The sequence below is a fragment of the Lasioglossum baleicum genome, unplaced genomic scaffold (assembly GCF_051020765.1).
Source record: "Lasioglossum baleicum unplaced genomic scaffold, iyLasBale1 scaffold1479, whole genome shotgun sequence".
NCBI lineage: Eukaryota > Metazoa > Arthropoda > Insecta > Hymenoptera > Halictidae > Lasioglossum > Lasioglossum baleicum.
Window position 1 is genome coordinate 11,072 of NW_027470538.1, and position 24,319 is coordinate 35,390.

The 24,319-nt window shown below is 54.7% G+C and overlaps 1 protein-coding gene across 1 annotated transcript; it reads right to left on the minus strand.

The window, feature by feature from the left end:
- Positions 1-503: 503 nt before the first annotated feature.
- LOC143220726 (uncharacterized) lies at positions 504-23,917 on the minus strand. The gene is given in 9 exon segments (XM_076446327.1): positions 504-748; positions 1,375-1,552; positions 11,538-11,711; positions 20,900-20,962; positions 20,964-21,098; positions 21,100-21,849; positions 21,851-22,333; positions 22,335-22,769; positions 22,772-23,917. Coding segments are annotated over 9 exon segments (3,609 nt in total).
- Between the last annotated feature and the right edge of the window lie 402 nt (positions 23,918-24,319).

The following is a 24,319-nucleotide window of genomic DNA, read 5'->3' on the forward strand; positions in this document are numbered from 1 at the left end:
ATACTTGGAATGATACTGTCTTTTCGCTTAAATTACCTAAGAAAGTATCGCCTTCTGCCTCGACGCGTTCTCGACCGAACGTTCTTCCTCCCGCTTCTCTCCGCTTTTGATTCGTTTCCTGGATCGGTAAAAGTTATTGCGCGCAGTTCTTACGACAGCGAACTATCTCTATTTAAGGCGTGTCCCGATCGCGAACGCGTCGCGCGATGCATTTCTCGAAAAGTAGCAGAGTTTCCTTATTATTCATACGGTGAGCAATCGTCACGTGGTCGACCGTTCCATTCCTCTCTGCCCAAGACTATCTCCTCTTCCCGTTCCCGCCTACGGAAAAAGGGCAAAGAAAAATATGTTTTCGCGGAGAGTTTCTAGTCTTCCTGGCAGTCGGAATCGGCGACTCCTCGCTGCAGCTCTCCTCTCCTCTCGGAGAGGGCTTATCCACGGCTTCCAGCGACTTTCCCGCTTCACGCTGCGACTCTCTCCGGCTAGTGGTCTCAGTAGTCGCGTCAGTAGAGAAGATCGCCGGTGGTTTCGGAGCCCCATGCTCCGGCGTCCTGGGCCGGTTTCAGGTAATCCACCTCGGTCTCGTTCTCCGGCTGGGCCGTCGTCGCGGTGGTCAGCGTCGACGAGGACGTCGAGGTCGAGCTGGTGAACGGGGTCGAGGACACGGCTCTGGTCACGCCCAGCTCGAACCCTTCGGACGTCAAGTCCACTTTGCTAGGAGTGTAACTGGCTAGGCCACCACCACCACCTGCGGGGAACAAGCACTAGCTTTCAGCACGCTACGCTGTCTAGGCGAGTTGGACAAAGAGAAACGCGCGTGCGACACATACAGCAAAGGACTAAACGAAACATTTTGAAAGTAATGGCAACGACAGACAGACAGAGAGAGAGAGAGAGAGAGAGAGAGAGAGAGAGAGAGAGAGAGAGAGACAGACAGACAGAGAGAGAAAGAGAGAGGTGGAAAGTTACTCGGACGCGTAAGGAACGAGAGAAAGAAAGGAAAAGAAAGAAAAAGAAAAAAAAAAAAAAGAAGAAAAAAACTGTCGTCTAAAATCAGCGTAGGGAAAGTGAAGCGTTTCTAGAGGCTTATGGGACTATAGTTTACACTAGAGACTCTTTCACAGGGTCAACGTTTAAGAGGAATTGCAATTCTTTGCAGCTGTTCACGGGAGATACAACGTGGTGTATGAACGTCGCCTCTGGAAAAAAAACCGAAAACAACGATACAAGTTTAGTGAGGAACGGTACACTCGGTACGGGCGTTCCTAAGTAAAAGAATAGAAGGGAAGGAAGAAAGAGAGATAGAGAAAAGGGAAGAGACTGGTACGATCGCGACGAAGGCTCGTGGTAACAAGAAAGAGCGATTAAAATTACCGAGTAGGGTCGGCATGCTGGTCGTGGAATTGGTCGAGGACGTTTTATTGCTGATCGGAGTTGATTGCTCGACGGAACCGGAAGTTTCGCCATCCACGCTGCTCTCACCCTCCAGCATCGACGCCTCGCTCGGATATTCGAAGGTACGGGTAGCCGTGTCGTCGAATTGTATCCGATGCTGAAACACAATCACCGATATCAGTGGATTCCGCGATAACGCGGAGGAATTAGCCTGGCGATCGATGATCGAAAATTCGATCGCGTTGCCTACCGGAAACGGGGCAAATTGATCCATTCGAGGGGACAAAGAGCATCGGCGGCGACCCGACTGTATTCGCGGCACGCGACCATTGTGAACCAGACGGTTACACCGCGAAAACAGCTCTACGCGTCTTTTGTGTGTCGTACACGGCGTGTACAGTCGGTTACAAATAAGACACGGGAAGAACAAACAACGGCATGCAGCCTGGAATAACAGTAACCCGTCACACTCGATGCTTTTTCGACTGCGAGAGCGAGGACATCGCCTCTTCTCCTCCTCCGCTTCTCCTCCGTCTCTCCTCCGCGAACGCGATCAAAAGAGAAAGCAATTCTTTTTCTAGAGAGCCGCTGAATCTCGCCGGTCTCTGTTCCCCGAACGTATCGGATATTTCGGGCCTCGAGGGCCGCTTCCGTCCTCCGATTTCTCGCCGGAGAAATTAGCATCGCGAGAGAGCGTTGCCACCGGGCCGTTTCCTCCTTTCCCGCGAAAACCACCGGACGAATCGTTCGTCGTGTACACGCATGCCTGGTCCATTGGACGGAGGCGGAATCGAATCGGGCATTTCGCGTTTAGTTTCGCGATCGCGAAATGTGACCGGAATGGCGGCGCGATTAGTTCGACGGAGCGAATAAATCCTCGAGCCCGGGCAGCAGTACTGGTACAGCAGCGGTAACAGTACCGTCGATTATTTCAAGCAGAGGTTGACTTCTCGCTGGTTGACTCCGTGTCTGCGCGGTTTCCGAGTCGACCAAGCCGCCAAACTCCGACACAGCCGCGTCTGGTCTGGTGAATCGCCACGATCGACCATGCGGCGCGCGTACGTCCCCGAATTTTCGCCCAAACCATCGAGACTCGGCGAGGTTTTACCGATGGGGTCCCATAAATCTCGATCGACGTTTTCGACTGTACGCGCGGGTACAGCGAACGCCGGTAGAACAAATTGGCACGTCGGTCGCTGGCGAGCAGATTTTTCGGATCGCCTGTCCGACCAGTCGTTCGGAGAGAACGCGCCAGTCCATCGGGGCCAGTGACGTCCGCAACGTCCTAGTTAATTAATGGTGCCAGTTAATTACCGATGACCATCGGTCTCGGGTGATCGACAGCGATCGGAAGAAGTTGCACGGTATAATCACCTGTTTCTAACTCTTCTCTCTCTCTCTCTCTCCGGTGCATACCTCACTCGTTGCGAACCAGCGTTCGCACGTGGGCGTGAATATTTTCTCCGGCGATAACGTTTCCATCGTTCAAATAATACCGAGGCGCGCGTGCATCGAAAGAGATATCGGGGTGGACGAGGAGGTATAGAAAAGGTTTTCCTCTCGACGGGAAAATTACGCGGCAGCGGATAAACCGTCGGGTAAAGGGAAATATCGAGATGGAAAGTTTAGAGGCCAACCATGGCGTTTCGCGTGCCGACTCGCGTCAAATCGTTCCCCGAACCGAGATGCATGGGGGACCATGGAGGCTCGCGCTCATTGGTCGCCGGTATATTGATTTTCAGGAAGAAAACGGCGAACAGAACTACCCTCAAAAGAGAGTAAACCTTTTGTGTCGCGCGCGTGCCTTCTCGACCATAAAATCAAGCTCGAGCGCGGTGCAAGCCGTGCGCGTCTACTCGTTAACCAACGTTTACGAGGAAAAATTCACGACCAGAGCCGTGTGCCACTCTACGAGAACCTTTTAAACCTCGGAGAAAAACCATCCTGTCGTACGGTAATAACGCGTCGGGACAATGCCGTGTAATTTTAAGCGGCTGTCAATTCCGACAGAGAAACAGAGAGAGAGAGAGAGAGAGAGAGAGAGAGAGAGAGAGAGAGAGAGAGAGAGAGAGAGAAGGAACGAATTCGGAAGGTTCCGCGAACGGATTGTTGGCCGGTCTCGTTAAGGAAGAGATAAATAGGAATCTCGATAACGACGTCGTTTCGTTCTGCTTTGCATCTTTACGATCGGTAAAAAAAACGTCCGTCTCATTTGGAGAGCGTGTTCGCGCCACAGGTTTTCGACTGCGTTCCTCTCGCGGACAGCCACGGACCTCGAGCCCGAGGAATTTTTCGATCCCGATTCGAGCGGCGGCCGACGCGGCCGAAGGGGCCGAGGGGGCCGAGGTGGAAGGAAGAACGGCGTCGACAATGTCGCGGACGCGCCGTTACTCTCGACTAGACCCGACCAAACAATGCGTCCCTTATCGTCCGCGAGAAAGGAAACCGTTTATCGCGGCGGACAATGGAAAGAGGAAGCCAAACGGACTTTTACGTATTACGCGTTACATTTCACGTCCCACACGCGCGGGCTCGCCTCGTAACGCCTGTGAGACGTTTGCGAGACGCCTATGAGACGCCTATGAGACGCCTATGAGACGCCTGCGAGGCGCGCTCGGAACGCGGGGCCGGGCGCCGAAATTCCAGCGACGCCTGGAACGGAGGCGCAACGTGCAAGCACTCGGAGAGAACGAGCGGACCAAGACGTTATGGCTGCCGATAAATTATTCGCACTGGTTTCACGGATGCGCCGTTTAGCTCGGGACGGCGGCTCGTTCGAGGATAATTCCCGAACGCGAGGGGACATAAAGTTTAACGCGGCGCGAACGCGAACCCTGGAATAACGTCGGGGGCCGAGGGGGCCGTGAACGGGCAGACTTGTAACGCCAAAGCTTTTTCTCCGCGCCGGAGAGTCGGTTCGGTCGTACGGTAGGCAACATAAAAGCGTCGAGGAATTTATCGTCGCGACGCCCCGTTCCCTGGTCCCGTGAACACCCGCGCGTATCTCGCCGCACGACCGCGTCAAATGGACGCATAAAGCTTGTTCCACGCAGTAAAAACTAGACGCGCGCGCGCATCCGTTATGTCTGGCAAAACCTGTAATCTTCCCCGCGCTGACAAGATTAAACGGCCCATGAGGTATCGCGGATCAGAAAGAGCAACCAACCACCGGATAGTTCTTCCATTCGATTTACGTCCTCGTCCAGCCGATTTCAACTTCCGACCCGATCGCGCCAAACCGACCGGCGGACTATAAGCCCGGCCGAGGAACAGTCGAGGAACGCGGGCCCCGAGAGTGGACCAAGGGAGAACGAAAAGCCTCGGCGAGTAGGAATTCTTTCGCGATCAGCCACGAAGGGAGTAGCTTTTTCCTCCTACGAGCGTACCAATGCCGACTGATCGAGAAGAATGAAGGAGAATGGAGGAGAATGGAGGAGAATGGAGGGGAATCGATGACGAGGTTTCAGGAACGAGGAAGCGGCTGCGTCGGGCCGAGCTATCCTCGTGATTTACGTTATCCGCGAGCAGCAATTAAACCGAATTTTTCCAAGATTACAGAGGTATTCGCTGTCGATCGGATGGATCGGTTCGAATACCGTTATCGGAGGAACAACCGTGTAGAGAGAGGCAAGACACACACGCACACACGCGTTAGGAGCAAATTGCTCGCGTCCACGAGTGTTTACATTATTTCTTCATTTGCATACGCGCCGAGCGACCTATTCAATGACGATGCACGTAGGATACATTCCTTGAAAAGAGCTTACAAAGCAATGGCGTATTTACGAGGCAACACCGGCTGAATTTATTAGTGTACAGAGAGTATCGTCCGACGCGACAACGTTAGAGAAACGTTTCCGTTGTTTCTTCCAAGGCGAAAGAAATCGTTGCAGGAAGACGCCACTTTTCTCGCCGCGAGAACGCGTTTTTTCCGAAGACTGCGTCTTTCCCCGATCCAAGGTCGTTAATCCTGAATCGCGTTCGGAACCGAGATCGACCTCTCGATCACCCTAGGCGACGCCGACGTCGATCGCTGACTATTAAAAATATAAGCTTTCGAAAGGTGGAATTACCAGGAAAGAAATAATCGCGTTTCCGCGAGGAATTAGCCGAGGTGAACGCGGCAGATGAGACGCAGACAGTGCCGCGGTTCTTTTCGATAAGATACTAACGGTCCGTAAATGTAATTACCCGGCGAGTTTTCCGCAACGGAGAGAGATATTAGAAATTCAAATTCCGCGGCTTTTTCTCCTTTTTCGTTACCGCTTCCGATCCGAAGCGGCGTTCCTGCCCGGCAAGGCCAAGCCGAGTAGAAAAATTCTCGCCGCGCTTCGGTCGCTCGCCGGCCGCGAATCGCGATTGATTTTCGTATCTCTTTCACTCGCACGCTGCAACTGTATTACGATCGGGCCCCGAGAATCACCGGCCGAGCAATTTCCTCTCGAACGGAACGATTTCGCAATTGTTGCGGGAGTTGACGGCACCCTAAGGTCGACGACCACCGACGCTCGCGCGCCCAACGGCGAAAATATCCCCCGGACGCCGATAAGCGCCATTTTCTTCGGTATATGTCGAAATCGACCGTGCCCGTATCGCGGATCGAAGCTGCACGGGTGACGAAACTCGAAAATTCGAAAGGTAACCTTGATTGCCAGGGAATGCGGTCCTCGATTGAGCAATTGGGCCGTTCGAAATTCGCTCAAAACGGTGACGTAACCATCCCGTCGGAGACAACGGGGCCGCGTATAAACAACAATTTTGAATCGTCGATTTATTTCTGGCCAAGGACGTCGAAGAACACCGGCGAGGAATCGCTGACGATTATCAACAAATCGACGGGCGAGCGCGCCGATTCAGCGAATAAACTCGTACGCGTCCTTCCCGATCGTCCCTCGAAGACGATCCGTGTGTGTTCGCGTTTCATCCGAGCAGCCCGATTATGCAACGAGATTCCGTCATAGTCCGCGCGGTTATCGCCGAGCAGCGAGACGATTCCGAGAATTCCAGCTTGTAATCGTTCGCCGTGGCAACCTACCGTTCCCTTGTTTGCATAACGGCCAAACGTTTACAGCCTCTTCGGCGAATTTTTGCGCGCACGCGTTGTTTACATCGGCACCGTCCTACGATGGTAGTCGACTTGATAAGCGGCTTTATCGGCGAAATTTCGGTAAATACAGCGCGCTCGCTGTTGTTTAGATAACCGACGAAACGCGCAGTTGGGCTTCGCGCGGAAGTTTACGATCCTTCCTATCGAGACTTCTTCGCGATAAAGATATCGAAGATAACAGAATGGTTGTATTTTCTCCGGGAATTTGGCGAAAGGAGGAGGTCGAGGAGGATCGATAGCGAAGAGATCGGTGTGGATGGCGATGTTGAACGGAAGGAGCGCAGCCCTGAAGCGCGACCGAGTACACGCGCCGACTGGTGATTATTCGCATTATCAGATGCTGCACGCGTAATGTCTCTGGCGTAATGGCTTCACACCGGAGCGCCGGTCATTACCTTTCACGGATCGCTATTAATAAAAGAACCAGGAGCAACGGTGAAGTTGATCGCCAGTCCGCCATTTCTCGCGGAACCACTTGCCACTCCATTAAGGATCAAGCGATGATGTTGCTTTTATCAACGTCCCGGCGTATTAAACGGGTTAATTAATTAATAGCTCGTCGATCAATTCGATGGAAATCTATTCCGTCCGCGGCGTCTGCGGCATTCCTTTCGGAGGATGAGGTAGGTTAATCTTGGCCTCTGCTCCAGCTACCGCACCGCGATATTTAGATTCCCCTCTCGCAGATCGCGCGTGACTATCGTCAAGGTGAAAAAACGACCATCGCAAGGATAGTTGATCCGACACGGCGAGCGTAGCGAGGCATCGGCGTCGAAACGGCGTCGAAACGGCGTCGTTTAACTCCTCGACACTCGGAATCGTTTGCAGTTTGCGGCTGTACGCGTGTTTAACGTCGAGCAATAAAACGGGAAAGCTCCTTCGTTATCTTCGAATTTTAATCTGCCTTACTGCCAATTTACCGGCGCTAAACTCGATTTAACCTCTTGTTTCGAGTTTACGGCTCGGGCGCTCGTCCCGGCATCGCGATGCCAAAATCGATTAGGCCGAGCAGCGTAATTCCCAAAGCTGTTTCTTCCTCGAGAACGCGAGCGGCGTTCGCTCGATGACGCGTAAAATAAAGCGAAGAAGCGGGCACGTTTTCCACCGTCTATCGTACCCGTCGAGTCAAAAGACCATTCCGCTGGAAGCTGTCACGCGCATTAGCCTATAATCGCCCGGTGTCCCGAGAGAAATAAGCGGAAAGGCTGGCGACGGTTTCTGCGAGAGCCAGCCACGCGTCGAGTTTTACGAATCCCACGTGTTTACTCGCGGCGGTATTACGCGAACAGGAAAATTCAATTCCCGCGGTCGAGATGGTTGCGTTATTGTTCGCGCGTCTTCGATTTCAGGAGAGAAATTCGCGGCAGTGCTGAAACGTTCGACCGGGAACAGGGTCAGTGAATTTCGCACGAGCCGAGCCTTTGTTCGAGGCACGCGCGCCGAGCGCGCCAAGCGCCGCGGCGCGCCAGTTTTATCATCGGGGGCCCCCCTGCCAGGGGTCCGTATCGGCGATAAAACCGATTGTTACCGCGGTGAAACCGTAGGACACTCGCGCCGAGACAAAGTGGATCGTAAAGAACGGATTGTTCCTTCCCCGAACAGGCACAATTTCTCGCTCCAAAGTTCCTCCTTCTTTCGTGCCGATTTTCACGGCGCGTCGGATCGGAAAATCGACCAATTTTCTCCTCCCTTTCCGCCTCGGGGCAACTCGTTCGAAGCAACACCTGGCTGCTCGGAGTATTTAGATCAACCTCCGAGTGACGAAACCTCCGCGGAGAATTGGTCCGCGTAAGAAGTCGGAACGCGCGGCGCAAACGAGGCACCGTGGAATTTCCACGAATTTTTCCGCGGCCAGACGCAAACAGGGTTGAGCAACGCGTCCTCCTCTCCCTCGACGGCTTCCCGAGCCGCGTAATTTTTCACCGTTAGAATTCCTCCGCGTTCAATAAAATTCGAATATAGCGTACAAGTAATCGCGCTGGTGCGCGCGTTCGCGCGATTTCTAAGCGCGCGGAAATGCTTTCGCGTCGCGAAGATAAACTTTACGCGATACTTACTTTTATGGCTAGGTACGCGGCTTTGCTTTCGGTCCGCGGCGTTTTAAGGTAATGGTATTTAAGCCGAGCTAACTGTGAAACCCGCGGCTCTCCGCGGCCTCGCGCAACTTTGTCCCTTTATCGTCTTTGGATCGCGTTCCATCCGACCACGCTCTAAACGCGCTACCTTTCCTTCCCCCTTTCTCCAGCGGGATGCAGATTTTTCCCCATGGAAATTAGCAAAGAGAAGAAGGGAGGAGATGGTGGCCGGGAATCGGCGATCGGTGGAACAACGGCTGCATTTTCTGCCGGAGAATTACTCGGCGATAACTCACGGTCGCGATGGAATTCCGACGTCGTATAATAGCCTGTCCGGAGTTTCTATCGATCCGATACGCTCCGTGGACGTCGGTATAAATCCGGCGAAGAAAATACGACGCATCGGCGAACAATCGACGATTCAGGAGATATCGGTTTTCTCGTCACGCGGGCCGAAAGATCGATCGCCGGACAATAAGCGTGACGAGCCAGCGCGCGGATAGTTTAGGCCGCTTTTACTGCGAAAATATCCCCTCGCGCGTTTTCTCCCAGAATCCCCCGGAACACCGCTACTCCCTACTCCCCTATCCGGCAGGAACTTTCCAATATGCAAATCGCCCCTTTTACCGGTTTTCATTTTTCATATCGTCCGTTACGTAACATCTTATTAAAGGTTGCTGCCCGTGCGCCGTTAATTGCATACCGAAATCGAAACGGACAAGGAATCTAGGCGGAGCTAGGCGAAATCGAATTACCCGGAGGATGAATCGCGTCGTCATTACCCACCGCGATCGATCGGTAACCCACGAGGTCGTTACGTAAGTAGCAATTTTCTGAAAATCCCATCTGCTCTCGTGGCTCGGCTCGTTAATTCGTCGGACACGAAATCGAGGAAACGGGGAGAAAAAGAGTCGCAGCGGTCCTTTCACCTTTGACTTTCCTACTTTCCACCGGCGGTCTCGCAGGAATGCCAGAGTCCTGCGGCAGCGACAAGATATCGTTCGGGATTTTTCTCTCGGACGAAGAGGAATCGGGCAAGTTCCGCGGCGTTCCCATGGAACACGGTAGATTAACTCGTCGGCCGAGAAGCTGCTCGAAAATCGTTGCCGGTTCGCGCGTCGGCTACTTTTACTTTGCAAATCGACAGTGGTAACAGGTAGGCCGATCGTTCCATCGTCACGGGAATCCGCGTAAACTCGAGCCCGTGAGAAAGTCGTCCAGTCTCTCCGATCTCTCGGCAGAGGTTAAATCATCGAGATGGCGAGCGCGGTGTTCCTCTCCTTTCCTTTCGATAACCGATTCTTTGAACGACCAAGGACTGATTCTAGACACGTTCTGCGCCCATTCTGGACCCGTGCATTCGATAAGAAGTCTCGCGGACCGACCGCGAGATCGGCTTTGCGAATTTCGCCATGACTCACGCGGTGTCGAAACGTAAAATCCGCTCGGCGAAACGTCGTAACCGCTAGTCTATTAACCGGAGACGAATCGATCGTGGAAATTGTTCAAGAGCAATTTCGTCTTTAATGGCAGCCGGCCGGGAGAAGTTGGGCCGTGAAAATTAATGACGCGCCTGTACAATGTTATAGCACATTAATTATTTAGAACGATTATCCATAGTTCGAAATGAGAGTATCGTTTAATCCGCTTTCGAGCTATGGTAAAACGAGCGTTCTGCCGGCAGGGATACCTTCGTTCCACCGAAACTCGTTAATCGCGAGTTTTCGCCGAGCGGAGCGGAGCGGAGGTTCGTTGAACCCTCGCGGGCGTAAAAATCGAAAAGACATCGGGGGAAAGACGGGATCGCGAAGCGTGGAAAACGCTTGATACCACGCGGAGCGGGAATGGCACGGTAAAAGGAAACGTTTTAGCGCGTGAATCCTAAATCGCGCAGCGTCGAACGTGACTCGGCGCGACGACTACTTCGCGAATCGATGCGAACACGCGGATAAGCTATCGCGGTGACGAAAACTCGTTACACACCTAGCATGCAGCTTGTAACGGAGCTTCTCTGTTATACAACGCGAAACGCCTAGGAAACGTTTCGCGATAAAATTCTGCGCAATCGAAGAGAACCCTCGATATTCTGAAGCTAAATTATCCCGGCAAACTTGCCTAGCTTGTCTAACTCGTCTAACTTTTGTAAACTAATTAGCGCCGAGTAGGATTTCGCAAATAGATCCGTTTGTACGAGAAGAATACCGCCCGAAACGCCATCGCGGGTAATTAATTTTTAGAATTTTGCTAGCAAGGGACCGAGGGCCACTTCTCGAGCGAAAAGGGTCGAGCCTGCGGGTGTAACGTGACTTCGGACCGGGAGAAGAAACGAGGGGAAAATTTGTCCCGAAAGGAGTGAAAATTACGGAGCTACCGGGGGAGAAAGGAGGAAAGAAGCTGGGAGACTCGGTGCAGCTCGCCCTTGAATATTTTACAATCTCTTTGAGGAGGGAAAGCGCATTCCCACGGCGAGCCAAGGGCCTTGGTTACGGTATTACGTCGTTTGCTTTTCGACTTAGCCGAGCTCCTGCGGCGCGATCCCAACCATGGAGCTGCAGCTGATTAGATTAGATAACGGGCCCCGGCCGATCGCGAGATGTTAACTCGTTATATATCGACTTATCTTTCGAAGAAAAAGAGGAAATGGAAAAGTAATGGGATGTGCCGATAAATGCAACACCTATTAACGCCGATGTTTACCAGGCTTTCGCGGAATCTCTCAAGTTCACCTAGCTTATCGTGTACCCGATAACGTCCGATTTTTTCCGCTTGTAATACACGATTCTAAACGCTTCCACTCGTCATCCTTCGACTTTCTGCGTCGTGATTTTCCGTCTAACGCGAGATATCGCCGCGAAGAAACTGACACTCGAGGTAAACGAATTACGATCGTTTCACGCGAAAGTCGTGGCCGATTTCTGCCTGGTCGAATAAAAAAGTCGCCGATATATCGGTCGGCTTACCTTGTGATTCCTCGGTGACCTCGAGAGGTTGCTGCGTCCGTTGATGAGAACGTTGTCGTTGAAGAAGGAGATGGCGCAGGGCGAGGGTGGGCCACCGGGCAGCTCCCACTCGGCGTCGTCGGTCGACGACGAGTCCAACGTCGCGTCCAACACGATGATACCGCCGTCACCGACCTGCCGGTAGCGAGAAGAAAAATAAGACAAAAAAGAAGAGCGAGCTCTGGAAATCGGAACGGGATGCGTGGAATCCGGCGAGGTGACTTTCCAGTCTCGTCGACCGAGTTCCGAGGAAACGCGCGCCCGTCCTTTCGATCAGCCACGAAAAATCCTTCGCCGTTCGTTGGCACGATCGATTTTCCTTAAAACGGCCGACGTCCATTGACGCGAAGCCCGCGTGGTACCGGCTGCCGAGAGCCTCTTACGGCCAAAGCGGATTTCGCGTTCGCTCGCGCCCACGTGCTCTCGTCTGGCTCGCCATTTCCATCGCCATTTCCATCGCCATTTCCATCGTCACTTCCATCGCCATTTCCATCGCCATTTCCATCGTCATTTCCATCGCGATGGAAATAACGGAAGAATCGGAACCGACGCCGAAAAGGCCGCAGCGAGAGCGGAATCGAGAGCTCGCGGCGAGACGAAGCGCGCGGTCGTGCGGATAACCATAAGCGTCGTAACTTTCACGATACCTTTCCTCCGAGCTCTCGGTGTCGAACGACACGCGTGTCGACCGCGCGTTATTCGTCGACATCCGCCGCCTTTCAATTATTTCGCGGACGGGCATCCTCCTGTCGATTTGGAAACCGCGTCCGAACCAAAAGCGACACGCACGTCGCTCATCCGTCCTTCGAATTCCAGTAATTTCCTGACACATGCGTGTGTGTCTTCGTATCTACAGATACCGAGAGTACCCACTTATTTACGCTCGTATCTCGCGCGATAACGCGCCCGCTCGAAACCCGTCGACGCGTGGCAAAATCCGAGCGGGTGACGCCGCGACGCGAGCAGTTGCGCCATCGCGGCGATCTCGAGGAACGATCGCGCGCGGCAATTCGGCCATTTCCTCCAGGCATAATCGCGCGTGAAACGAAACGATCGCACGATTTCCGGTCTAGTTCCGGCCTCGGTATTCGCCCGAGATCTCTCGAAAGTGATTTCTTCCTCCTCGCGACAATCTCTCTCGCCTCTTCTCACCCGCGGCGTGGAAAGAATTCGGGTTGAACGGCGGGATCTAAGAAAAAATGCGGTCACGGATCATAACGCGAAGCCACATTACGGACGAGCAGAGATCGGGGCCGCGTAACGCAATGCCTGCATTTGAATGTAACGCGGCGGCCCGAGTGCACCGCAACGGCAAAGCTATCGATCAGATCGCGCGGCGAATTTTTCAAATTTCCCGCCGCGCTCGCCGCCGGAAAATTAATCGATCCGCGAGTTTCATCGCGCGATAAGGAGCGTTCATTGATGCGGTCGTGAGAAGAAAGTAACTCGATATATTCGCGGCTAGTGTATCGCTTTATTATGGCGGGCATACTACGCAAGCGATTTCGCGCGATAAGGCATCGTGAGAAAAATCGGCCGCGCTCGCCGCGCAATCTCGCGCGATGTTGAACCAGCTAGGCGGATTAGCTCTGACACCTTGGAATTAACGCTAATGCGTCGGTGTCGTAAATAGAGCTAACGATTACACCGTGGTCGATTCCGCGTCTTGCCCGAGCCGGCTCGAATTTACGAGCCCGACCGATCGCCGGTCCAACCGATGATTTACGACCGGACCTTTTCGATCATCCAACGCGGTCGCGTCTCAGCCCTAATTGCAACCGAGATATCGTTTCCCCGAGACACGGTAGTTGTCGCGGATGATGTCGGGTAGGAACGGGGGCCCGAAACGGGCCGATTCGAGGGCAAACGCGACGATAGGCGAAGGAGGGAACGGCAATGAACCTAAAGACGGGGTCCCTGACTCCATGAGAAATTCCCAGGACGTTTCTTTCCATTATTCCGTGCGTACCGGGGTATCACTCTTCGCCGGTTGGGCCTTGAACCCTCCACGAGTCCACCGCGCCGCTGTCCCGACGATATCGCTCCGAATACACCTGCGTTCGCGGAGGTGTAGGCCCGCATAGGTTGGGCCCTTTACTCGCGCTCGAGTCGCCTCTCCGGCCAGAGAGGCCGAGACCCGATCTACCGGGTGTCTAGAAAGAAAACCTTCGTCCTCTACTCGGTGTCAAGGGTTCCGAGTCGAGTCCTAGATACGGAGAAGCGCCGGGAACGCGATACGATCCTCGAGAGAGAGAGAGAGAGAGAGAGAGAGAGAGAGAGAGAGAGAGAGAGGGAGAGAGAGAGAGAGAAAGGGAAGACGAGACGCGCAGAAAGATGCGATCGCTGTGGAGCACGCACTCGACGTCTAACGAGCACGTCTCTGCCTAAAGAATTTGCTAATCCAATTTCGGCCGAACAATGCGATCGCGGCCGAGATTCTTCGACGCTATCGCGGACAAATTTCCCGCATCTTTTAATTGTCTAGACGAGTCAACAAGCGCGGTGGTACTCATCGTCGATAACTCGCGGGTCCGATCGAGGGGCGACCGTCGAGATTCGATATCGAGGTTCTCGGGAAAGAACTACCGCAGACGGATAATCGCGTTCTCGCGAATCGTCGAAACTCGCTCGCTTGAAATCAACGACCCGACGTTATCGGGAAAGAAGTACGCGTATCGCGAAGATGAGGAGAAGGAGACGCTAGGCTGCGCGAGGTGACTTCCTCGAGGACTGGTCCGAGAGAAGACTTCTTCCGCGAGACGCCTCCGCGACTTACGCAGACGTCGGAACAATAAGTCTCGGCGTCGGGCCGAGAGCGCGATTTTATCTCCGATACCTAGAGCTCCTCAAAGCGGAAACTTTCTCCCCTTTGTTCTACCCTCCGGTTCGCCATCAATTCGAACGGCCGCCGTCCCGTGGGACGCGGGACACCGGAATTATGCAAGAGAAACCACGCCCCTGCCTTATTCTCCGTCTATTCGCGGACGCGACAAAATTTATTTCTCCTCCGAGCTGCGAAACGCTCTCTCGCCGCTGCGTTTTAGTCAAAGCCGAATCCTATGAATCAGCCGGCCAAAAGTTCGCCCCCGTCGTTTCCATCGCGCGTCGTTATGACTCGTCCCGACGCATCGTCGCGTCGGCGTTCTAAATTCGAGCCGGCCTCGCCGGCGTCGGCGGCGTCCACGCGTGATTCACGGGTCGTCGAGATTAATCCACCTTTCCGTCCTTCTCGTTTCCTATCAGAGGCATCGCAACGGACGGAACGCGACCGATCGAGCTTTTCCTGCTGCTCCTAATGCCGACCGATCGCCGTTAAAGTCGGCGAAGGTGATCGAGAATCCCGCGGCAGGATTTTAATTGCCCGCCGCGCGGTATTCACCTTCGACGTCCGTAACAGTCGAAGAGAATTCATTGGTCGGTTGAAAAGGCGCGTGTCTCTGTCGCATCGTCGATGGGAAACGCGTCTCTGCCGAAAACTGGATGCGTTACGCAAGAACCGGGGAAGGACGAGGGGAACCGCGTGCGAATGCAAATTCGACCTACGACCAGCTGTGCGCGCCCGTGTGTTGCCAGTCGAGTTTCGCCCCGAGACCGTTCAAGGTCAAACGAGGTCACGGCAGAGAGCGAGTCGGAAAAGCGCAGTCCCCGGTTTTAATATCCAGCCAGAGCGGGCCAATTACGGGAGCGGGGAAAAAGTGGGCGAGAAATAAACGCGCAGCGGATACAGCCGGGCAAATTGATTCTCCCGGGTTTGAATTTGTCCACCGAGGGGACACGACAGCCGATATAAATTTCTTCGATCTCGCGGCAGACCCGAAGGCCGGGGCCCATCGCGGCTTATTTACCGCCTGGCCGCGATGATAAAAACGTAAACGGTAATGGGGTTAAGGAATGCACCAGCTGGCTGATCCGGAGTCGTGCCGGCCAACGGAGAAAAGTTCATTAACGTTGCCTCGTTAATTCTCCCGCGATCGCGTTCGAGTCCCGCCACTCGGCGCCGCGATTAATTTTCCCCAATGGAGTTTCGATAAGTCACGGATCGTAGATCGAGCTCGCGGCCCGAAAAATCCCGAGTATCGGGCCCAGACTTACGGACCAGTTTCCGCCGTTCGATATCCTCGCGGCGCGTACTCGGGGTAATTATTATCGATCAGCGGGATTAACGAAAGGATAAATCGGCCGATCGTGAACGTTGCTGCCGCGATGGTATCGCGCGGCAACCGGTTCTCCGCTCGTCCTGGACACATTCCGCCGGTTCGGAATCACGTGCTGAAAATTACGGAGCGCGTGGCGATGGAGAAAGACGGATGACGAATCGGCGGATACGCGAGGAACATCGGCGCGAGCAGCCCGAGAACTGGAATGACCAAATTCGGATTTCGCAGACCGCTCCGGGCGTCGATCGAATTTCCAATGGCGAGCGACACACACGCGTTCCCGCGCGGCAATTATGCAAGAATGCATTGTTCGCGGAGGGACGGAAGAGAAGAGCGAGCAACGCGAAGAAACCAGCGGCTATTGTCGCGTGGCCTACATACCAAAAATCGTAGCGGTTGATTCGGTTGCGACACGATCGTTAGAGCGCAGTGTTCCTTAGAAGGCCGGCCTAAGGAGCCAGCCTGAAACGCGATAACGGATCCGGCCAGCCTCTATCTCTACCTCGCGTCCCTCTACCACCGCCATATACGACAATTCCCATAGCGTCTTATGGAATGTCACCAGCCGCGATGCTGCCGTTTCTCAGCCGGCTGATCGGCTATCTAACTTCTACCCGGCAATTTCTCCGGCCAGCCGCGACCCTCCCGCGACCTCCGCGACCTCCCGCGACCGCCAGCCAATCCTCCGGGGCAACTGCGAATTCGTTCCTTTCTCCCGTGTCCCAAAGAAACATCTCTATCGTATCATCGAGATAGCCGCGCGCCCCGTCTTCCTCTCGGATCGCTCGTCCCTGCTGAATTATCGATCACGACTCGCGATTATCGGCCGCGATAAGATTTCCGCGTGTTTACAGCGGACAGCTGGCCGGCTGTCGACCGAGCCGGAGCAAAGGGAAAAAAGAAGGAAGGCGACGCGATGGCGCGGATTCGCGGAACCGGGAAAGGCGAAAAGCACGCGCGATGCCGATTCCGGGCTGCGGTAATGGTTATCGAAAGAAACAAGGTCAAGGATACCTTCTGCAGGCGTAAACTCGATTACCGTACATGCAATACGGTAAACCTGCCGACGAAACGAGGGAACGGTGGTTCTTCCAACGATACGCGTGCACCCAAGTACGTTTCCTTTCTCTGCCGCGATCCCAGCCGAGGGCACGCGCTTGCAAAATTCCCGATCCAGCCGGTATGTATCGCTTCCTTTCCAACGCCCAGCCCCGCGTTCCTCTTATCTGTCAGGATAAACGCGGGAAAAAAACGCGTAAGCACGACGCGTCGATTGTCGAAGAAACTCGTCCGCGTGACGCATCGGCGATAGTCCGTATCGACTTGCTCGCCTCTGCGTAATTACCGATCGATGAATAACAGGAGAGACTGAGTCATCGAGGAACCCTAAACCAGCCGCTGGTTACCCTTCCGAGGAACGCGTATATTTGCACGAAGATAGCGCGTGTTTATCTTCGGCGATAAGCGCGTACACGCGGCGAGGAACGTGTATCGATGTTGAATGGGACGCGAAACAAGCTACTCCGAGCGTAGTGTACTTCCGTTAAGCCCGAGGACACCGTTTCGTTTCTGTTTCCAGCCCGAGGAATGCGTACGACTAACCTGCAGTCCAACTGGGACGCTTCACAGGTCTTCTTCGTTTCGTTTCTTTTCTCTCTCTCTCTCTTCTCTCTCTCTCTCTCTCTCTCTCTCTCTCTCTCTCTCTCCTTCTTTCTTTTCTTTTTCCTTTAAGGAGAAAGATAGGAAAGGCACGGTCGTTGCGCGTTTCGACGAGGCCGATTTTCCTTTCCGACTGTTACGCGCGCGGCGTGTTACGTCAGGCGGCCGAGCGTTTACCGCGGAGCGCGTTCGTGATAACAGTAATAACACGGAAAGCGAAGAAACGCATTTAATGGTTGTGTAATAACGCGTAATCATCGGCCGTGCTTCCCTTCCGGTTCTTACGTCCTTGCGCGCGGAGCGGCGGCTAATCGCGCGTTTACGGTGACAGGACCGAGAGATATCGGTCGCGCGTTCGCCAACCCGAGTAACCGGCGTAATAACAGCGGAGGATAACCGGTGGCAACCGGCGAGGGAACGGGTCCGGTGTTATCGCTCAACATCCACGCGTTCCTCCGCGATTATTCCGGCCAGTGCCACTTTCCACTCCTCTTCTTCTTTCCAGCCGAGTACCGCGCCATTGAAACTCGGACACCGGCGGCCACGCGGAATTCTTTATTTCCGCTATCGCTGCCGCCGTTCCTTCTCCCGCGGCACAATTAACACGGGAGAGATGCCACGTAATTTCTGCTTTCACCGGGGATAAACTTTCGGAGGATCGTGAAAGATTTTACCGTTACGAGAAACACCGGGACGCGGCGCACGGCCGACGCGTACGAACCGAGAGGATCTAAACAAGCGTTCGACCGCGCGAGCAACGCCGAAACATAGGTTTTCTTTATCGTTGCCTGCGATCGTTATTTCTGGAAGCGGCGAGAGAGCAGGCTTATCGACGGTATTTACCTGGAACAGCGTGACGACGATCCAGTCTCGTATGAAATAAAAGCACGTGTGTACTTTCGGCCGACGTAATACCAAGTTGGTAACGCTCTGTTCTGCAATTAATTTCTTTCCGGCTGCATTACGAAACGCGCGTCGTTTCAGTCGGCTACCTCTAGGAATTCCACGAGGGTACTCTCAAGAATTCTGTTTCATTTTCCTCCTTTTTTTCCTCTTTCGATTATATCCGATCCGGCTGGTTTTGACTTTTAATCCGCGAGCGTTGCCTCGCTCCGCGGCCGACGAAACGAACGAGCGCGGAAAAGGAACGCGTCGCGGCGCGGCGCGTCCGATCGTTCGCCGAGCGTGGATCGAGCGAGCGACGAATATTCGAAGAGGCGGCGGCGAGATCGGAGAAAGAAGAAGAGACTCTGGTCTTCCGAACAGAGAATCGTTCCACGACCTAATTCCGGTACTGGCGCATCACACGGTGAAGGGAGCCTTTTACCTCGTTACGAGCTCGGACCCACGGCTACGCCGGATATTTTCGTCGATTAATTAGACCAATTATCAAGGCCCGCGATGATCAACTGGATCGCGACGCGCTCAGGGGCTCGAGCAACGCTGCCAGGTGCAACGCTCCGAGTTGCGTAATTATTACGAGGTCGTCGAAGGTTAATTAACGCGACCGAGTGTTGCTCGCGATGCTATCTCTACCCTCCTCCTCTCCGTTCGACTTTTCGTCAGCGCCTAGAGATGCAAGAACCGAGGGAACTTTCGATCGATTAACGCCATTTACCGGTGTCTATTCGGTTTCGCAACTGGATCCCGGGCAGGTCCGTGCAACCTCGTTATCGCGCAATCCAAAGCCTGCTTAATCTCCGATTAATTACCGCCGGCGAGAAGGATGTAGCGGTGGTCGGCGAGCCGATAGCGAGACGAGCAACGCGATACCATAGAGAGAGACGTGTCATCAATCGAATTACGCGCGACGCGCGAAATTTTACCTCTGCCCGAGGCCAGGCTCCTTAAAGGTAAACATATACACGCGTAACCGTACACCTCTGCACGCACCGCGGCTGCGAGGAAGGTGTAACAGCGGCTTTACGCGAGAGACGCGACGCGGCGAACACGCAAACAGGATCGCGTAGGTGTTAATCGGCTGATTTCATCGCCCGTTTTGTCCTTAGACTAATCTAATTGTTTCGGGGACAAGCAGGGGCTTCCTGAACGCGTACTCGCCGCGTTTAAAGCCTCGTTCGGACGCGCGTCACGAATTTCCACGTCGCCGTTGGAAATTCGGTCCTAATACCCGAGGAAACCCACTTAGAGCCTGGCTGTTTCCACGGGAGGAAAAGGTGGTCGCGAAAGAATTCTTCTCCGTTGCAGGAGGCCTTTGCAGCCGATCCAAGGACGACGCGACGCGATTCCGTCCAATGGAAGATGGAAAAGTGTCACGAGGAGTGCCGTTCCACGCGTCGTGGCAAACGCGTTCCACCGCCTTTCGGTATTATTCCTCTTTCGTGCAGTTCGCCCGAGGATTACGCGATCTCGATGCACGCTCCAGTTTCCGGTTCGTTAAACGGTCCTGCTTTATATCGGGACAGAGCGGTTCTTCCTTCTTTTCCGGCCGCCGATTCGCCGAAATCCCGTTAACGCCGGCTTCAAACGAGTCTCGGCGCGGAATTTCGCGAAAGGTCGCGCGATAAGAGATCGGCGCGTTCGCTCGGAGAGAAATTACCGTGGACCCGAGGAAATCGCGGGGCATTTCGCGTTCGACCGGACGATCGGACTTCCGGGTTATCTAATACGAGAAAGTCAGCGTTCGATTTGCCGATCGCGATCTTAATTTTCTGCGTTTTCAATGGAACATCGGCTATGCTCGGTTTTCACTCGGTTTCACCGGTGGTAATAGACTTCTAGCGCCGGCCTAACGGGCTGGCTAGGCCGTTGAAAAGTTCAAAGCTCCAGATGAGAAGGATAGACGGAGAACGCGAAAGAGAACGAGAGAGAGAGAGAGAGAGAGAGAGAGAGAGAGAGAGAGTCAGGTGTCGTATTGCCGTGGAACAGAAGCGCGTATTTGTCAGAGGGGGTCGCGTTACCGTTTCGGTCGGCGAGGCATCAGCTGCGAGACAAGTTTACGACGAGTTGAACGCGCGACATCCTTCTACCCGAGGCTGGAATGGAAAACAAATAAATGTCGTGTTCGGGCTGGTTAAATGTGACCGCGTGCCGCGAATGCTCAGACGTCACTTGAAATTCTACGTGTGCCGCCGCGGCGAGAGCACGTACCGCTCTACGCCAGAGAACGCTTTTGTTACCTTCGGTCATATTAAAGAAAGTGAAACGCCTTCGATTACGATATGCACACGTACGAAAAGAAAGTGGTCCGTGACAGGGTATACCATCATCGGCCCGTGCCAATTGCAAATCCACTGGCAGTCCGATCACGAATCCTTAGGTTTCCCGTTGTCTCCGATCGAACCGACCGGAAGGGAATGTCGCTCGTAAACTTTGCCTCGAGACTCGCGACTTATCCTCCGATCGACGAACTTTCGGCCGCGTGTATCGTTGGACAGGTGCCCGAGGTTAATACCTGTCGGCCGCACCCTCTCTGGACAAGAGTTGCGAATACCACCGAGCGATAACAGGGAGATCGAACGAGAATAGGGATTACCGATGACTCACCTTCGGCTTCTCCCGTTTCTTTTTGATGATCAGTCCGTCGTTCTCGATATAATCGGGCACGTCCCTTCCGGTTGCTGAAATTGAACACCATGGTGTTGTTCTGCTGATTCCACGGCTTGGTCTCCCATAGACCGGTGCCGCCGGTGTTGGCCTTTTTCGCCGGCTGAATCTCGTCGGCGCTCTTCAAGCTGACCACCACCCTTGGTCGGTTGCTCTATGCTCTTCACTCGATTGATCAGATTCTTCTCCAGCTCTCGGTTGCTCAGATTCTGCTGAGGATGCTGCGTCTTGGTGGACACCAGCGGTCTTATTATCCCTATCTGCTTCTGCGGCGGGGACTCGGTTTTTTGGCATCTTATGGTCTTCGACTCGTTCCCCTGGGGATACGAGGTGTTGGTCGAAGACTTGATCAGACCCAGGCTACAGATAGCACCGATCGGCTTGTTCTCCGCGATTACTTTGGTCTCTACGTCCTCTTTGCTCTCTTCGATCTTTCTGTCGCACTTGTCCGGCTCTAGCCTCTCCTGCAGCCTAGAGGAGACCGTCGTCGCGGTGTCTTGCTCCGTTACGGCGTTCGTCGAACCGCCGGACAAAAACGACTTGCCTCGGGATTCCAGCAACAACGACGAGGACGGCGACGGGGACGAGGGCTTCGTATCCGTTCGAGTATCCGGCTGTAGCTCGTCCGATAGCTTCTGGCCGTTCTGCTTGAACCCGGGCAAGTAACTCTTGTTGGAGATCGGTTTGTCGCTGAAGCTGAACTGCATGGTGACCCCGGTTCTCGCGATATTCTCCAGCGCGGTCTTCGAGATGGTCTTGGGCCCGTCGATCTCCTCCGCGAGCAGCTCATCGTCGCTGGGACTGTCGTCCACGGGCGAGGGTAACTTGCACTCCTCCGAGGGTTTCTCCCGTTCCGTGGGACTGTGTATCCTCTCGGAGGGTTGCTGCTGCCCTCGGGTGTTCCACGCCGAACACGTTGGCGACGATCTCCTCGACGGGCGGCTGCGGCTGGGGCCGCGTCAGCTTGCCAGATTCCGGCACGGAGATTTGTCGAAGGAGCTCCCTGCTGGGACTCGGCGGCGGCTTGTGGACGGGGCTGGAATTTTGCCTGGGCAGATCCTTGATCGGCGACGGAGGGCTGTGCAAGCGCGGCGAGGAACTCTGCCTGAGCGTGTCCTTCATCGGAGACGAGGGGCTCTGCAACCTGGGCGAGGAAATTCTGGGGGAAAGAACGGGCGTTACGGGCGGTGACTTGACGCTGATCTCCAGAGAGGATTTTAATTTACTTAATTGAGGCTCGGGACTGGGCGCGGGCGAGAATTTCAGTTTGAAGGATGGCTCGGGCGACGGGGACGGGGAATGCGACTTCTCGATTTGCTGGAACTTGCTGACCACCGAGGACACCGACTGCACTATCGGGTCGGTGATCACCCCCGTCGATGTGATACTCCTCTTGCGTCTCGATCAGCTCCGCGGTCGGCTTCTGCGGCAGCACGATCTTCTTCGGGGAAGAAGGCGGCCTGGAATTCCCGTTCACGAACGGTTTAGGTTGGATCGGTGGCTTCGGCCCTACCTTCTTCTGCGCCTGGGCCTTGAACGTGTCGTTGATCGTTTTGAACGTGGCCACTTTCGCCGCGACCTCGCCTTTCGGCTTCAGCTTCTTCGCCGAGCCCTCGAAGATCCTCATGGTGGTCTTGACTAGATCCGGCGGCGGCCGCTCCGTTTCCGCCAGCAACGGCTTGATCCTCTTCGGCTTGTTCACCGCCTTCGGCCTGTCCAGCTCGCCGAGTCGGCTCTCGATCTTCACGGTGGTCCGATCGATCAGGATAATGTGGTCGTTGATCGGTTCCTGTTTCAACCCGTTTGCTGGTCACGCCGGCCCGACAACACGCCGTGAGTGCTGCCGACCTCGTCGGTGCCGTTGTACCTCATCAGAGTCTCCACGCTGCGAGCTCGTTTCATCGATTCGTTGCCGCGGCAAGCGTTCCTGTACCTGTCCGTTTTCGTCGCGGCCCCGCTCGTCGTCCTCTTCGTGTACTTCCTCGCGCTCTTCTCGCCGGGCTCGTCCTCGCAGTCCAGCAGATCCTCCAGGCTGGCCGCGCGTCTGAAACGTTGCACCGAGACGCGGCTCTTGTTCATCTCCTTCAGAGTCAGGTTAAGGTACTTGCTCTTCAGTTTATTCACGATACCCGGCCCGTACTGCAGCTCCTCCGAGCTGTCGCTTTCTCCGTCGTCACTGGCCGCGCGATTCCTCGCCATTTCCGTCTCCGTTTTCCCGCTTTTCGTTTTCGACAAATCCGCCAAAAGGTCCCTTTCCACTTTGTTCGTCCGACAGCCCCGATGCTCGTCGCAGTTCACCAACAAATCCGTCCCTTTCCCCTCCTGCTTCGACTCCTCCATCTCCGAGTTGTCGCCGTGCTCCGATTTCCGCTCCATGTCCGTCGAAGACTTGCTCAGCGTATCGTTGGCAACATCCTCCGAGTCGGAGCAGAACGAGAGGTCCACCTCGAGACGCATGTTGCACGCGACTGCCGCCGACGTTCCCTCGGTGGCGGCGGCGGCGACGGCCGCAGCGGCGGCGGTGACTCCGCCGGTGACGATGGCGCCACACGCCGGCCCTCTCGAGAAAAACGGCGAAGAAGATACAACGACACCAGCTATGGCGCTTCCACCACCACCACCACCACCACTGCCACTGCCACTGCCACCGTTCGCACTCGAGCTATTCACCATGTTCGCACTGTCCTCTCCGCTGCTGCCGGTCCGCGTTCTCGACGACGCATTACCGGTTATGCACTGTTCTTGAATACCACCGGTCGGATCGAGCAATTCCGTTGTCCCGGCGGTTGCCGTGCTCGACGAGCCGATTACCGCCGAACATAGCTTCACACTGGCTCCGTTACTCGCGAGAACTTTGTTCTGTTGCCTACGACGCTGAATCAAGTCCCTTTTCCACTGCGGCACGTTACTGCCGCTGGTTTCGCCGGCGCTGGTCGTCGTGTTGCTGGTGGTAGCCATGTTGGACGCGCGATGGGCGCGTTCGCAACCGCGCGCCCGAGCCTACGCGACACGCCGCACGCTCCCCCCACCGCACCTTCCGACCACTCGCGCTCTGTCAAAACGAATCCTTTTTCTTTCACCCGCCGCCACTCTCCGTCCTCATCCTCTGCTCCTACCGAATCTCCAAGCGATCAAACCTACCAGCAGCTGCCACGATTCCCTCGAATATCCACGTCTCCGTCGCATATGCACGGTCACGCGAGCACGAGGTTGACAGAACGCACGTTCCGTTTCTCCGGTCAATTATTTGTATCGTTCTCTCTCTCTCTCTCTCTCTCTCTCTCTCTCTCTCTCTCTCTCTCTCTCTCTCTCTATCTCTCTCTCTCTCTTTCTCTCGAGCAATGGTATTTCTCTCGAATA